This window comes from Suricata suricatta, chromosome 1, assembly GCF_006229205.1.
Source record: "Suricata suricatta isolate VVHF042 chromosome 1, meerkat_22Aug2017_6uvM2_HiC, whole genome shotgun sequence".
NCBI lineage: Eukaryota > Metazoa > Chordata > Mammalia > Carnivora > Herpestidae > Suricata > Suricata suricatta.
This window is the reverse complement of record NC_043700.1, coordinates 37845892-37863535: the sequence shown is the minus strand read 5'-3', so window position 1 is coordinate 37863535 and position 17644 is coordinate 37845892. Positions and strand designations below refer to the sequence as shown.

The 17644-nt window shown below is 43.1% G+C and overlaps 1 protein-coding gene across 2 annotated transcripts in view; it reads left to right on the top strand.

Moving 5' to 3' along the window:
• The window catches only part of SH2D4A (SH2 domain containing 4A), a 72962-nt gene extending 58021 nt beyond the window's left edge, over positions 1-14941 (top strand). For both annotated transcript variants that reach the window (XM_029936876.1, XM_029936866.1), the window contains 2 exons: positions 12224-12444; positions 12932-14941. In XM_029936876.1, the coding sequence (XP_029792736.1) occupies positions 12224-12444; positions 12932-13024 (314 nt within the window). In that variant the 3' untranslated portion in view covers positions 13025-14941. The remainder of the gene's footprint in view (positions 1-12223; positions 12445-12931) is intronic.
• Positions 14942-17644: the final 2703 nt, after the last annotated feature.

Here is a 17644-nt window from a genome sequence, read left to right as displayed (position 1 = left end):
TAAGACTGAACTGGAGTCCAAAGGCTGAACACTGGCAAAATCCCTTCTTGCTCAGGGAAAGTCAGTCTTTGTTCTTTTAAGGCCTTCAACGACCTACCCACCTTGTGGAGGATTTTTCTCCCTTTCTTTGTTAAAAAAAATTATTATGAACTATTTTGAACAAAAAGAGTACAAAGGACGCTATGAAAAGAGAGTACAAAGGACACTTCTTAAAAAGAAATGAAACTTGGGGCACCTGGGTGGCTCAGTTAGTTGAGCATCTGGCTCTTGATTTTTGTTCAGGTCATGATTTCCCAGTTTGTGAGATCAAGCCCCTCATATTTCAGTGTGGAACCTGCTTGGGATTCTCTTTCTTCCTCTCTCTCTGCTCCTCCCCCACCTCTCTCTCTGTCTCTCTATCTCAAAAAAATAAATAAACTTAAAAAAAAAAACAGAAAGAAAGAAAGAAAACCTGAAAGAATTAAGTCCCCTCTTTTACTGCCTTTTTAATTCTACATACTTCTCTCCCAGGGGGGTGAAACACTCTTTTGGAATTATCCTTTCATTTTTATACTCTCATTATATATGTATATGCATGAGAATTTTCATAAGATATATTAAAAAATATAAAACACATATATATGTTTCTATAAAACATACAATATTGTGTTTAACATTTACATGGTATCATGTTATAGGCATTGTTCTGCAACTTGAGTTTTCTCCCAACATTATGTTGTCTGAATTTTTCTTTGTTTATAAATGTAGACTGACTCATTTGTTTTACCTATTATGTAGTATATTATAATATATGTTATTTATGATACATAAACTATAAACTTACAATGCTTTCTATGTGTTTAATAATATTTGTATTTTATTATGCACACATATCATTTTTCATTCATAACTTCTATATTTGGTATGGGTTTTTTTGCCATGACAGAAAATAATGTGGGGTATATACTTTTGGACATATCTCACTGTACACATACATGATAATTTCTTCAGGAGGTATATCTAAAGGTGGAATTGCTAGGAGGATAGGTTGCATGTATCTTTAATTATATTAAATATTGCCAAATGCCCTCCAAAGGGATTATATGAATCTCTACTCCCACTAGCAGTCTTTAAGAGTTTCTGTTTTCCTACATACTTGCCATGCTTGGTGTTGCCAAACTTTTTTTTTCCCTTAATCTTATGGGTCCAGAGTGCAACTCCCTTATTTTATTTTATTTATATTAAAAAAATTTTTTTAAGTTTTATTTATTTTTGAGAGACAACATGAGCAGGGGAGGGGCAGAGAGAGAGGGAGACATAGAATCTGAAGCAGGCTCCAGGCTCTGAGCTGTCAGCACAGAGCCTGATGCAGGGCTCAAACCCATGACCATGAGATCATGACCTAAACTGATGTCAGACACTTAACCACTGGGCCACCCAGTGGCACCCTCACCTTATCCTAATTTGCACTGATTTGTAGTGAGGCTGAGCCTTCCCTGGTTCTTGGATAGGGGGGTTCTGTAATTACTTACAACCTTTTGACCATTTTTCTAGTCAACTGAGTTGTTAATTTGTAGGATTTTATATATTCTGCATAGCAGTCCTTTATCAATTATATGGGTTGCATATATTTTTTCCTAGTCTGTGTATTTTAGATTTTTGGCACATTTTGAGGCATAGGAGTTTTTCATTTCAGTGAGGTTGAATTTAGCTATTTTTCCTTTATGGTTTTTGCTTGTTGTATAATACATAATCCACCTATAATTTATTTTTGTATATGATATATGGTACAGACACTTAATTTATTCTTTTACATATGAGTGGCCAGTTCTCCCAGCATCATTCATTCAACAGTCATCCTTTTGCCATTGATTTTTAATTTTTTTAATGTTTTATTTAATTTTGAGAGAGAGAGACAGCGTGAGCAGGGGAAGGCCAGAGAGAGAGAGGCACACAGAATCTGAAGACAGGCTCCAGGCTCTGAGCTAGCTGTCAGCACAGAGTCTGGCGTGGGGCTTGAACCCATGAACCATGAGATCATGACCTGAGCCGAAGCCGGACATTCAACGGACTGAGTCACCCAGGCGCCCCATTTCCACTGATTTTTAATGCTGCTGCTGTGGTATACCAGGATCCTGTTTATGGGGTTCCTGTATATCTATGCTATGTCTTTATACCTGGTAGGAAAAGTTCTCCCTCCTCCTACTTCATTTCTTGGCCCCATATAGCTCACATGACTTTTAGTGGCAACATGTCAAGTTTTAAAATGCTTTTTGGAAATTTTAACAGAATTTCATTGAATTTGTAGATTAATTTGGAGATATAAGCACCATCTTTATGTTACTGTATTTTTTCATCCATCAACATAGTAAATTTCTTCTTATATCTTTTTTAAATCATTAAATAAATTCCCATATAAGAAATGCACCTTAAAAAAAAGGAAAACTAGATTTAGTTCTAGGTATGTAAATGTTTTTTTGTTTTGAAAGGGATTTTTAAAAAATACATAATTGGTTGTTGATGCTGTAAAGAAATAATGTTTTTATATGTTGATCTTGAATTCATTAATACTGTTGAAATCCTTATTAATTCTAATTGTCAGAAGATTCTTTTGGAGCTGTAATTTTCAGAGGATCTAATTAATATATGCCAAACATTACATTGAGCACTTTGAAGGAGGTAACTTTTATTCCCACTTTATAGAATAAGAACTGGGAACTAAGATGTGAAGTTCTTTTTGGGCTGCTAGCACTAGTGAGAATATTCAGAGCCAGATCTATTTTACCTCAAAGTCACAGCGTATCTGACCACTAACGCAAGAGTTTGAGAGTGCAGGCTTGGCACAAGACTCCAAGACCAGATCACCTAGGTCTGGGTTATGTTCATCACCTCTGTAAAATGAGGGGGATGATATTTACACTATAGAGTAGGTTTATTTTGTTTGTTTGCTTTTTGTTTTCTGTTTTTTAAGGACATCAGCGGCACCTGGGTGGCTCAGTGGGTAAAGCTTCTGATTTGATTTTGGCTCAGGTCATGATCTCATGGTTTCTGCCCCTCTCCCACTCTCTCACTTGCACTCTCTCTCTCTCACAAAATAAATAAATAAACATTAAGAAAAAAGTTCATCAACTAATATATGTAGTATGCTTGGAAGAGCACCTGGCATGTAGTGATTCTTTTATTATGGCTTACCAGAAGTGAACATCTTAAGTTCACCCTTCCTGTTCTCTCTGCCTTTCTCTTCATTATAATTCTAATCTTTGCCACAAAATATTGTCATAACAGCATCATATATGAAGAATAAGTAGCACTTCAATAAAAGAGATCTGAATTACTTAAAAAACTGTCCTATGCTGTTTCAACAAGTATTTATTTAGGGCCTATCCTTAAAAATGCCTAGGAGGTCACCCCTTTTGGTAGGACAAAAGAACAACAATCCCCAAAACAGGGAATAAAGATGTTTGGAAAAGTTGAGCAGAACATTGCCAGTTAAGGTTGAGCACAGGGTTGGGAGGGAAGGTGCAGAGACGCGGGAGTGAGTCCTGGAATTGCTAAACCTGTCTCTTCTATTTTCTGGATTTAAATCTCCTGCGTACTATAGTTAAGTCCATTTGGTTTTGTTTCCTTAAGAAGGATTGTTTTCTTCTCTCTTTGTCTCCCTCCTTTCATCCTGTTGGACTATCTTGACCCTTGATTACAGTCCTTCTTTGTATTCATTTTCTTCTTGCATCTGGTCACCGTGCTACAGCAGTCTTTAAGACACATGTTCTGGTCTAGAATGTTTGTAAAGTTTGTGATTAGATTAGTGTTGGTGAGTCCTCCTGGCTAAATTTAACATTCTTCAAAGTCATTTTACTTATTCTGGTTCGTGAATAGGAGTATCCAAAGTATAATGAACTGTACTCATTAACATGCTTTTTTTTTTACATTTCTTAGAGCAAAGGGCCAACAAATAAATAAAACTGAAGTTTGAAAGTCTGTTCAGAAACCCACAGACTCGTATCTTCATTCCCTCCATTAGCATTTCCCGTCTCCTGTTAATATACAACACTGTTCAGGAGCTTAGAATTCATCAAGGACTGTGGGAATAGAAAGGTGGGGAAAAGCTAGCAATAAGTGTCTAAACAAATTTCTGATTTAGGAATTTTCTAATTGCTTCTGTTGTTAAAGGATTCACATTTGCTTTGCGCATCAAGAGCTGATCATTATTCCTCTGAAATGTAATGAACATTCCTTATTCAAATATGAACATAATTAGACTGCTGATGAAGTATTTCCATCCCGATTTGTTTCTTGTTGATGTCTTTTGCTGTCATGGTTTATAACTGAACCTCCTCTAAATGCTTTAGTCCCAATATTTTATATTTTAAGCTGCTTAAAAAGCAAATCCCTTTAACATCTGTGGGATTTCAATATAGTTCACACTGCAGCTATTTTGATTGCTTCCATTTCTGACACATCCTCCAAACTTTCGTGCTCCTTGGAGAGCAAGTCCTATCCTTTTCTGAGGAGGCAGTTGCTGTCTGGGACTTAAGTTCCCTAGAGCCAACTGTCCAGGTGGAGTCCCATGTCCCTGTCCTTTGGCAGTGTGCCGGCCTGCAGCCCCTGCCACACAGGCCTTGAGGACAGAGTGCATACAACGGGAGAGATTGTGTGGTCAGAGTCTCAGAGACTGCCAGAGATTTCCTTCAGGCTAAAATTTCAATGAACGTGGGAATTGGCACTCATAAGTGATAATCTGTCTTTTGACTATTTTGCTGAGGAGGGCGATTTCTTAACTGTACAGCCAGCAAAATTCTGCCACCCTCCCACAAAGAGAATTTCAAGTTTCTGTCTTTACTAAGCACATCCTGACTCATTTACATATATGATTCACACACTGCGTGGAGTGGGTAGGCTGTGGGCAACAGTGAGAATATGTCCCTGTGTGAGAGTGGCAGGGAAGGACTTATGCAGGTCCCTTCCCTGACAGTCACTGTCCTACCCTGGAGAGGGACCAGCATGGCCTTAGCCAAGATCCCTGGGAATTCACCTACCTTTTAGCAGGAAGCTTTCATCTACGTTAATTGCATCAGAGCACTTTGAATTATTCTCTGTAGTTCTCCTATCTGACTGCCTAGTATTCAGATTTCCAAACTAACTGAAGATGAATCATAAAGAGACTAAAGCTATGTACATTTATTCAGACTTGAGAAGAGTTAGCTTTCCTGCAGCAAATACTATGCATCGTTGTAGGCTGGTTTTTTTGTTTTTGTTTTTTGTTTTTTCAAGACCCTGACTTTTCTCATAACTTACCCAGTGTAGCAAACTGGCTGCAAAAATGTTAGTGTGTATTTCCATTAATATTCAGAATAATCCATTAACCCCAAAGACCTTGCTACTTAGGTTTTTCACCTGTCCTCACCCTAATGTTGCCAGCTACTGGGAGTCATGGCCTGCATGTGCCCGGGAGCCCCAAGCTTCCCATTACTGATGCCCCGGCTCCAGTTTTGCCCTTTCACACTGTGCTCCTGGAGACCAAGAGGGACCACATAGGCAAGGGAAAGGTGGAGTGGGTGGGGGAGGGGCAAAAGAGAGTGACCTGCTTTGGAGGTTTGACTTAAAATATTTTTATGGAAAGGGGGATCCTGGTATTTAGAGAATTTTTTAATGTTTATTTTTGAGAAATAGCATGAGTGGGAGAGGGGCAGAGAGAGGGGGACAGAGGATCTGAAATGGGCTGACAGCAGCATGCCCGATGTGGGGCTCGAACTCATGAACCATGAGATCAAAATCTGAACCCAAGTCAGATGCTCAACTGACTGAGCCACCCAAGCTGTTGAAAAGTATTTTTAACCTATGCTTTTGTTGTCAGAATTTTCTTTGTTGTCATGTGGTTTCTTTATAAAATTTGGACACTATTCTGGGAAAGGAGGCTGTAGTTGTCACAGTGAAGAGCACATTTCAGGGGCCAAATCCCAGCCCCATCAACAGGTGCGTGGCCATAGGCAAGTTACATGACTTCTGATCTCCTGTCTCTCCTGTATAATGCAGACAGTGATATCACCTGCTTCATGGAGTCGTTCTAATGATTCAATGAGTTAATATATGTGACTATTTAGAGTTGAATGTGACATGTAGTAAGCCCTAGTTAATAAGTGGAAGTCATTAAGGTAATGAAGACAGAACAAGTTATGTGATTTTTAGCCTTAAATTATTAAGGAAACATGACTAATATTTTATGAGCTCTATTTATCCTCATTCCTAAGGTGCCTGAGACCCTAAGGGTGACAGCTCAACATCACAGTGCATCTCCCTCCGTATAAAGGATCTAGGGCAGGTCCCAGGGCCTCTCTGAAAATACTTCCTGTAAATACTGTCGGGGGTTAAAGAAAGCATAAGGTGGGAAGAAGCTGAAGTGGGGGAAATATAGAGCCCTCATCCAAGTTTAAGACCTCTGATGGATAGCGCGTGCCCTTTTTGTCTGGCAGGGTTGCTACTTGGAAATGAGTTCTTCTAAAATTCAGTTTTTCTTTTACTCACCCCTAACCTAGGAACTTTGCACTGTGGGACTTTGATGTCACCTTAACAGCAGACAGAGGTTCCTTCATGAAAGTTATCTTAGTGCCATCCCCTTCCAGTAGGGTTTTCTGGGCAGCCCAAGAGGCAAAGAGTGCAGGACAGGTGACAGAAGTTACAGAAGAAGGAGCGAGGGCCTCCTGGGCAGAGCTCCGGGAGGGCAGCAGCCTTCGGGCAGCACTCAGCAAACCCAGTGCTGCTCAAGGAGAATGCTGAAGCCCGGCCCGCTCCGCAACAGGAATGCTGAGCGTAGGCGAGGTTGCTGAGGTCAGAGATATGTCGCTCCTATATCTAGTTCACTGTACTCGAGTCATTATTGAAAAATGCATCTTCCTTATGTTGCCCAGGTGAGAAATGTGTGAAATAAATACTCGTAGTTTACTTTCAGCCAATTTCAGGAAAACTTCATGAGCCCAGTGTGGTTAAAAAACAAAATACTTGAGGGGCGCCTGGGTGGCTCAGTCGGTTAAGCCTCCGGCTTCGGCTCAGGTCAGATCTCACGTTCGTGGGTTCGAGCCCCACGTCGGCTCTGTGCTAACAGCTAGCTCAGAGCCTGGAGCCTGCTTCCAGTTCTGTGTCTCCTTCTCTCTGCCCCTCCCCCTCTCATGCTCTGTCTCTCTCTGTATTAAAAATAAACAAAACATTTAAAAAAAAAATACTTGAATGAGAGACAAGAGACCTGAAACCATCACTAACTAATCCTATCACCTTGGGCACATACCTCCTCTCTTTGAGTTTTCCCATCTGTGTGGTGATGATAATAATACCAGTTCTGTTTAATACCAGTTGTTTGAGAATTAAATAGTAAATGGAAGCTCATTGAACAGTGTGAAACACTAGCACAGGGGTAGTATTCTGTTGAGTGGGTGAGAGCCTGGACTCTGGGGTGCGACTGCCTGGGTTCAAGACCAGTGCTTCTCCTGGCCTGTGTCAGTGACTTTAAGCAGATTATAAATGCTCTCTGATGCAGATTTTCTCATCTGTGATTTGAGAGTAGGAACAGTACCTGTCTGTCAGGCCACTATGAGGATTAAATGAAATAATGCACCCTTTGAGGAGTGCCAAGCAGACACTAAGAACTCTACATGCTACAGTTATTTGGTTACCTTTCATCTGGTTTTGGAACACATATTTTCCAGGTTCTGGAAGTAGGTCATACAGATGTACCCATATAAACAAAGTCTGCAGTGCTTCAGAGAAACATGAGTGCATCCCTTGTCCCTACAGATAACAGTGCTCAGACTAGGGCCAGTACTGCATAGAAGTGTCCTAGAGAAGAAGCTTTCTGGCTTGATTATAAGACAAAACTACTCATTAGTTGTTTTCTGGGCATCGTCTAAGTGGCAGGTGCTGAGGATGTGAAAACACATCAGATGTGGAAGTTGTCCTCTGGGAGACCACAAGGAGGTGGGGCAGGGAGACAGAGCAGAATGTGCTGTGAGGACTCTGACATGGCTGTGGGCAGTGCCTCTCAGGATGGAGGGGGAAGCAGGTGAGACCCTGGATGGACCAAGTGAGTCTCGGGGTGGTGGGAAGCAGGTGCTCAGCAGGCGTAGAGGAACACTGACTGACTGCTCAGGGGGGAGTCAGAAAGCTTCATGCTATTTTCATGCTATTGAGTTGAATCCTGGAGGATGAGTAGGCATTTTCCAGGAGGAAGCTATGGAGAAGGCCTCCCAAAGAACTGCCCTCCTTCTGTGAGGCGGTCGCTGCCACTTGGATTTCCAACCAGGGCCATGCTAGGGTTTCTGAGTTACTTCAAGTTTCTTGGGATCTGTTCACCCTCTTTTCTGCAAAAAAATGGACTTCCTGGGCCTGTCATGGAGCCCTGCCTTCATTCTAGTGGGGTTTAGAGCTGTGCTGTGCAATATGGTAGCCACTAGCTACATGTGACTCTCTATACCAAAAATTAACTAAAATTAACATTAAAAGTTGGGGCACCTGGGTGGCTCAGTTGGTTGGATGTCTGATTCTTGATTTCAGCTTAGATTATGGTCTTGTGGTCCTTGGATCAAGCCCTGTGTGGGGCTCTGGGCTGAGACTGCTTAGGATTCTCCCTCTTTCACCCTTTATCTCTTCCCTGCTTGTGCACATGCTGTCTCTCAAAAAATAAAAATAAATAATAAAAAATTTTTTTTAATTAAATAAAATGAAAGGTTGAGGCCCCCAGTCACACTAGCCACATTTCATGTGCTCAGTAGCCACAGACAGCTAGTGGCCTTCACATGGCCAGCACAGACATGTCTGTCACCACAGAAAATTCTGTCGAATAGTACTATTCTAGAGAGTGCCCTGGCACCACACAGAGAAAGGAGTGAGACGTTTCTCTCTGCTCCCTCTGAACTCCTGCTGTTGTGAACCCCACACTGGGTGTTCAGGCTCTCAGGGGTTTTACCAGTTCTGCCCCAGGATCTTAAGAGCCGGAAGCTGTCCAGTTAGACCTCATGTGGTGACATCTGCTTTCTTCTGGAGTAGTCCTGCCACACCCTGCCTGGATTCAGCTTAAAATAAAGCATGGGTGGGTGAAGATCTGGTTCATTTCAAAAATTGATGAAATAAAAGAAAGCTTTTACTCACCCCTCTTTGCTAGCACAGAAATCCTCCTATGAGGTCAGGTAGGCGTGAATCTTGTAATATGTGCGAAGAGAGCCAGTCAGAGGGAGGTTGCTTGGAGGTGTCACTGCCTTTAGGGGGCTTGGACGAACACTGCTGCTTCAGAATTCTTAGAGTCATGCACTGGGGCAAATCAGGGGATGATGAGTACTGTAAGGAGGTTGTCCAAGTCCACAGTGATTAATACCTGATGCTGGACTCTGGCTTTGCATTCAAGAACTCGCTTTACAGGCAGGCAATGCTCACTGCTTGGTAGCGATCATAGCCAGGTATCCCTGGATGTGCCCACCGCCCTCGATGGAACGACAAATTGTACTTGGACCAGTATCATCAGATGAGCCAAAACAATGTGCTCCTCAGGAATGATAATCCTGCTGTAAAGGAAAAGGAACAAAGCATCTGCTCCATAGCACTTAACTTCTGAACCTGCTGTCAGTACCATTGTGTTCAAGTCTCCATTATGACTTGTGATTTGCCACAAAATCATTTTATTATGTTCTGGTGTCTCTGGAGATTACACAGTGCCAAGATCTGTGTGTAATGGCTAATAATTACAGTTTGAGAGGTTTTGGGAAGTTTGATTTACAGCTACTACGTGACCTGATTTTAGGAGGAATTTAACCTACTGTAATCCAGGTTCGGTTATACTTTTCCAGAATAGCTTTCATTTTAGGAACCTAAATCCATCTGGATAACATACTGATGTTACAAATTATAACATCTACCCCATCTGTTGAATTAACTTGGAATTTCAGAGTTAGCCTGTCAGTAAGTCTACAAGAAGAGAGAAATCTTTTTTCCAGAATGCTGCTTCTCCTTCCCTTGTGGTCTGTTAGCCCCTCACCTCTAAAGGGGAGTTTTCAGTGTCAGTGAAAACTCGCCTTGGTCCCATACACAATCAAACAGAGTCAGTTTAGTCTCCGGGTAGGCTGGTTACCTGTTGCCTTGTTTCAGTTTATGGTTGTCCTCTGTAATCTATCAGTAGGATGAGGTGTGTCTAGAAAGGTAAAACAGACCAACAGAAGCAGCAGGTCCGTATCTATTGGAACTTACATGGGCATCATTTGAGCACCTACAGTGGATAGTTAGGCAGCTGACCTAAGAGGCTCACTCAGTATCCGTGATGCCACAGATTGCATTGGCCCAGCCTTGTCCAGGAAAGGGCAGAAAGGCAACTGGATGTAATGGAGGTAATGCACAGGCATTGGTAACCCTGCTGGGCATCAGTGCAATAGAGCTGGGGGCCGGAGGAGAGAGGCCGCGAGTCTTCTGTTTCAGAGATGCTTCCAATCTGTGAGTGGGGCAACCTACCATACGTTTTCAACACCCCTAGTTCTTATCCTGGCTTTTCACTGGGATTGAGCCCACAAAGGTTGAACACTGTGACTTCAAGGTGCAGGCCCTGGGGCCTTCTGAATGGGGCATGGGACATGAGAAGGCAGGAGAAGGGCTGAGTGGTTCATCTTGGCCAGGAAAGAACAGGTGATTTTTTTTTTAAACAAATGTTTTATTTATTTTTGATACAGAGAGAGACAGAGCATGAGAGGGGAAGGGGCAGAGAGAGAGGGAGACACAGAATCTGAAACAGGCTCCAGGCTGAGCTGTCAGCACAGAGCCCGATGCGTGGCTCGAACCCACGAATGTGAGATCATGACCTGAGCCAAAGTCGGATGCTTAACCGACTGAGCCATCCAGGCGCCCCGAACAGGTGATTTTTTTTAATCCACCTTTAATAAAGGTCTACTTACAAAAAAGAAAATAGAGATGGTTTTATTTGATGTTTTGCTCTGGATAATTCTCAGGTAACTTTACTAATAACAAGACTAAAGGGCTGTAATAATCCATCCATTGCCCTTTCAACAGGAGGTTTTTGGTTTTTTCCCCCTCATAATAAGATGCAGAGTATCAATATGGAACTAATTACGGAACAGGAAAAGCAAGTGCTTCTCTCTGCAGAGGTGAAAGGGAAGGGGGTGGGACGCGCAGAGAATCCTGCTCCTCCTCCCAAGTCCAAGCTTGCTGGGTAAGTGCACAACGTTACCGGCCCTCCAAGATGTGTTTGCATACCTCCTATATGTTTTGCAATGTCAGTGATTCATCTGATGAATTAACAACAGGAATAAGAAGGGAAATTGGGAATATGAATCAAACCTCATGAGTTTAGACTAGTTAGGAAAAGGCTGGTCTGAATTAGTGTGAATTCATGAGGCGTCTAAACTATATATACATATAAAACTTAATATATATGAAGTTTTATTTTTATTTCTTTGAATATATATTGGGACAAATATATGGAGACATAAATATGTAAGTATTATGCATATACATATGTAAACATATACATATGTATATATTTATATATAAATACTTGCATTCCTTTAAATGCCACTGAAGCATCATTTAGGAGTAGTTCCTGTAGAGAGCACTTGTCACCTGGATCCAACCTGGTTCTGTCACTAACTTGCTGATTTCTGGACCAGCGTGGTCAGCTCAGCACTACTGATACTTTGGGCTGGATAATTCTTTGCAGTGTGACGCTGTCCTAGTCACTGTTGGATGGTTAGCAGCGTCCCTGGCCTCTCTGCACTGGCTGCCAGGAGCCGCCCTCTGCCCGTGACAACCCAAAAATGTCTATCGTACTTCCAGATATTGTGCTGGTTGAGAAGCACTGTTTTAGACCATGTTGGATCAAGTCTATCATGGTGATAGAGTCCTGTCAATAAACTGAGAGGGGCACCTTCCAGTCCCCTTCCAGATCTAATGCTTCCAGGATGCCAGACACAGAAGCCACCTAACACCTGTCGTGTGATCACTGGGTGCATAGGTGGAAACGTACTCTGAAGGTCAAAGACGCACGCTCTCATTTATATTGTCCATTTGCTGATGTAAACTACCCTGTTTGCCCAGTTACCAAATACCAGAGGATGAGTGATACTGCGCTGTACTCTTAAGAAGCCCAAAATGGACTTAGAGTTGCTCTTACTTATTACTAAACTTTATCCACACAGCTATATTTAACTGAAGAAAGTTCGGGAAATGATTTGACTAAAATACCGGCTTTTCTTTCCCACAGGAATCCTTACAATAAAGAGAGCAAATGAACTTCTGAGCACATGTGTGCCAGGCAGTTTTCTGATCCGAGTCAGTGAGAGGATCAAGGGCTATGCCCTGTCCTATCTGTCTGAGGATGGCTGCAAACATTTCCTCATAGATGCCTCTACGGACTCCTACAGCTTCCTGGGTGTGGACCGGCTGCAGCATGCCACGCTGGCGGAGCTGGTGGAATATCACAAGGTGAAACCATGTGCAGACTTAACTTGCTTTCTGAATTGTTGTCCTGCAGCAGCTCTAGCAATAAAAGGCGATTACAAGAAGAAAGATTGAGACAAGTAATGGGGGGATTAGTCTTTGATAATTCTTCCAGATAATCAGGATTCTTAATTGCATTTCCTTTATCATTGAACCTAGTTCCTCCTCAAATACTCAGGAAGAACCCATGGGGCAGAGAATGTAGAAGATGCTAAAAATCTGTGCACACACTGACCACATCTGAGACCACTCTTACTTAGAACTCAGGCCTAGGAGGGAATGTGCAGATGAGAAAATCTGCAATTTGCAGATGAGGAAAATCTCTTTAAAAATTGTCATGAACCAATGAAGCTTGAGGGCAAGCAAGAAATTATATGCTCCGAGGAGGCAGAAAGGGCATGATGTTATTATTTATGCTGTCTTAACACCGTGCCACCCACAACCCACCTGACCAGTGCCTTCTGATTCACAGGAGGAGCCCATAACGTCCCTGGGGAAAGAGCTCCTTCTGTACCCCTGTGGTCAGCAGGACGAGCCGCCCGACTACCTGGAGCTCTTTGAGTGACAGCCTCCCTCGTGTCACCCTGAACCCTCCAGCTGGGCTTTCCTCTGGACAAACATCGCAGAAATAGACATTTGTGTGAAGCCAAAGCCACCCTGCCGCAGAGCCAGTGCTGATCCGCTGGAGGCATCCTTGGAGCCCCACGGATGTCTCTCTTCTGCACAAATGCTGGAGTTTAATGTTAAAAGAAAATTGCCTCTGCAGCACATGCACTCCGAAAGTAAAAGGGAGATGATTCCCAATTTCAGCAACTACCTAACATGAAGGACACAGCCCTAATGCCGTATATAAAATGAACAAAGAAGAAATTGAGGCATTACTTCAAAAACCAGTAGCTCATGTGAACTATTTCATGACCGATGCACTCCCTCTTTGCGTCGTTTTGAAATGTCTCAGGATTGTGCTTAATTAAAGTTCCATGTTGGCTTTGAGGAACTGGCAGGAAAGCCTTTTGGTGACCAGAACAACCCCACAAACACCGTCATTTATTAGGCATGTTGGAGCCAGGATGCAAAAGACACAGAAGAACAAAAGTTGGGAATGGAGGTTGAATGAGGACTTAAAAATGTAGGAGAGGCTTATCATGTAAAGAAATATCGCAGAATGCAGGGGCGTGAGCAGACGTGTGCGAGTGTGTTTCCCTGGGCAGGACGGCGCTTGCCCTGGCTACCTTGTGTCCATCCAGGAGCGCACCAAGCAGGATGAAGTGTGAGGGGTTAATCGGTGGGATTGGACCAGAACAGAATAGTGAGCTGTGTGAGTACTACTTGTTGTGGGTCGAATAGTGTCCCCAGAAAGAGATGTTGAAGTCCTAAGCTCTATACCTGTGAACGTGACCTTCTTTGGGAATAGGGTCTTGGCAGATGCGATCAAGTTAGGATGGTTCATACTGGATTCAGGTGGGCCTTCAGTCCAATGACTGGCATCCTTAGCAGGAGAGAAGGGATTTGGAAACAGACATGCCGAGGTGAGGCGGCCACGGGACGACAGAGGCCAGAGGCGGAGGCTGGAGACATGCAGCCACAGCCAGGGAGTGGCAGGCAGTGCTGGAGACCCCCAGCCGCTAGGACAGCAGTATGGAACATGCTCCCCCCCACCCCCGGAGCCTTGGAAGGGAATGTGGCCCTGCTGACACCTTGGTCTCAGACTTCTGGCCTCCAGAAGTAAGAGAATAAACTTCTGTCCCCCTAAGCCTCCGAGTTTGTGGTAATTTGTTAGAGCAGCCCCGGGAAAGGAGCACAGAAGGTCATGTAACTGTGGAATGTGAAGTGCATTACGTACCATTTGTTGCTTCACAGTCTGCCTTTCTGATAATGTAGGAAAAAGGGGAGATGAGAGTAACCTCCCAAGTGGGACACAGATTTGCTCAGCCAGGAATCCCCTGCCCCACTGCATCCCCTCCGCCAGCCTGCAGCCCAGCAGGGGCGCCGGCCTCCCCTCCGGGCAGCACCCAGCACCGGAATGCAAGGACAGGGCGCTCTGAGCCACGGGTTCTCCTGCGGAGATGGAGACGTCCCTGTACTTCAGGCCTTCTCCCTGTGTCCGCGACCCTCCAGAAGAGGCAGGGGTTGCCTGTGAGGTAGTTGGTTGTGTAAAATGTATGAGAGAGAGTGTGGGGTCCATGTGTCTGTGTGTGAGTGTGTATGGGTGCACACATGTGCTTTCATGAGAAAGGTTTTAAACACAGATCATTGTAAAGCATTACTTGAAATGTCGCGTGTGTTTGTATGGTCTGAGAGACAAGTGTCATTGAGAGTCTTTGGCTTTCATTACTGTGACTCAACAGCCATGTCCTTATAGACTTGCAAAGATAGCACAGGACAGGAAGTCACAAAGTTCTATTCTGTCCGCATATCTTCCCACCATTAGCTTTCTGAACTTCAGTTTCACTTCTAATAAAAAAGCACATTTTTTAAAATTGCACTGTACTTGACATTCACATTAAATTAGTTTCAGGTATATATCATAATGGTTTGACATTTGTATATGCTGTGAAATGATCACCAGTATATGTATAGTTTATCCATCACTTTACAAAGTTAAAAATTTTTTCTTGTGATAATTTTTTTAAGATCTACTTTCTTAGTAACTTTTAAATATGCACTATAGTATTATCAACTATAGTCACCATACTGTACACCCCCACGACTTATTTATTTTATAACTGGAAGTCTATACCTCTTGACTTCCTTCACCCATTTTCTCCAACCCCAACCCTCCTTTCCTCCAGCAACCACCAATCTATTCTCAATTTGTGAGTTTGGCTTGGTTTCGTATGCTTCTTAGATTCCATATGTAAGTGAAACCATAGAGTATTTGTCTATCTCTGACTTATTTCACTCAGCATAATACCCTCAAGGTCCATCCATGTAACAAATGGAAAGATCCTTTTTTATGGTTGAGTAATATTCCATTATGTGCATATGTGTGTGTGTGTATACACATACCACATCCTTTTATCCATTCATGTACCAATGTACACATAGGTTACTTCTTGTCTACTGTATATAATGCTGCAATGAACATAGGAGTGCACATTGAATTGGTATTTTTGCTTTCTTTGGATAAATACCCAGGAGTGGAATTACTGGGTCATATGGTAGTTCTATTTTAATTAAAAGAAGGTGCTTTTACTAGCTGATTTTTATTAGTTTAATCCAATTCTGAAATCTTAAGGTTTTGAAATAAATCGAAAAGTACCCTATAGTCACTAATAATTATGAAGACATATGATTCCAGCATTACCCTCTGCCTGGAATTATTTTGGAGGAAATAACTACAGTCATACCCACATATAAGGACACTAATTAACATCCCACTGGGGAAACAGCAAATGACCTGATTGAATTAACCTAATAGTACAAGGGGAGCAGATCTGAGTTCTGTACTATTTTATCCTGTTGGTTATTAATATTCAGAGGAATAAACTGTCCATTGTTTGATGATGTGATGGCCAGGAGTAATACTTGAAATTCTTAGGGAGAGAGAATGGTAAAGAATTCAGAAAGTGATTCACTACATGGGGTTGAGGGGGCCTGACTTCTCATCCCAGCTCAGCCATCAGACGCAGTCTCCCTGTGTCTGACCCTAGTTTTAACCTAGAGCAAGGACGCCCGAGCCCTGGTCGTGCGCCCCTCCTGCTCCTGCCTCAGCGAGCCCAGTCCCCTTAACCTGCCCAAGCTTTCTTGGTCTTGGATGTTCCTCTCCTGTTTCTGTCCAGGTTCCAGCCCCTGGCACTCCAGTCTGCCTATCTCTCTGGGACTGTGCGCAAATGCCCTCTCACTGCCCACGTCACTTCTTCTCTTTGTCAACTCCCTCAGTGAGATTCTAGAATCTCCTAGTCATTCCAGACTCTCTGGCTGCCATCCCTCTACTGCCGGACCATCACAATCATTAACCCCAACCAAGTCACACCTGTAAGGCCCCTGGGTCTGGTCTTCCACCCTTCCCTGCTATGGAAGGACACACAAGGATGTTACTTTGTCCCTCAGCATCCCCAGTAGAGCTAAGCAATGCCCAGTGGATCCAAACCTCAGACCAGAAAAAGGAAAAAGATACAGTTAAGTAAAAGGACCAAGAAAAAGGAGAAAAAGTGAACATTGGGCATGGACAAGTCACTTAAAATAGGTGCATTTATATCAAAAATTGCCTGAGGGGCGCCTGGGTGGTTCAGTCGGTTAAGTGTCCCGCTTCGGCTCAGGTCACGATCTCACAGTTCATGGGTTCGAGCACCACGTCAGGCTCTGTGCTGACAGCTAGCTCAGAGCATAGAGTCTGCTTCCAGTTCTGTGTCTCCCTCTCTCTCTGACCCTCCCTGCTTGAGCTGTCTCTCTGTCTCTCAAAAATAAAATTAAAAACAAACAAAAAAATTGTCTATCTGAGCTACATTCTGGAATTAACCATCCTTTTAAGTGTAAAAGAATGACAGGTGCTCATGTGGCACAAAATCTGCTTTTAGATTTAGAAAAGAAGAAATTCATGGCCTAAGTTTTGCAGTTGCTCCTTACCATAGAGACAGCTTTCTCCATGCGTTGGGAGTTCAAACACACGTGATGGGCACGTGGGAGGACACAGATACCTTGGGATGCCTGCCGAGTGATGCGCACACACAAACATGACTTACAGGGGATGCGTGGATGTGTCTCCCTGGGCTTCTGCTTTCACTTTTGCCAAAAATGTGAAATGCTTTCAGACTGCATTCCATAGGTCTTGTTTTAGAAGGTACATTTCTACAATTGCATCTTTAAAGAGCACATCTGTTTGCCTTATGCCTTCCCTTCCTCAGGAGGGGCCACAAACCTTACCGGGTGTCTGCCCTCTGCCTCACATTTTGTCATCTCATCCTCATCATTTTCATCCCTCTTGCCTTTTCTGTTGTACTTCCAGAGAGCACCTCATCTCTCTCCCTTCCCCGTCACAGACCTCCTGCCTGCACTGTGGGCTCCACTGTTCTATTTCCAGTGGCGCTCGCTGTGCTTCCTTCTGTCTCTGCGCCGGATCCTTACACTTCCTCCTGCTGCCCCAGACCGAAAACTCTCAGGAGGCTTACGTGACCATAGTGTTCTTTTTATTGTGTGGCCACAACACACTGGTCTGGAGTTAGCTCGGTATAGGAGAGAGAAA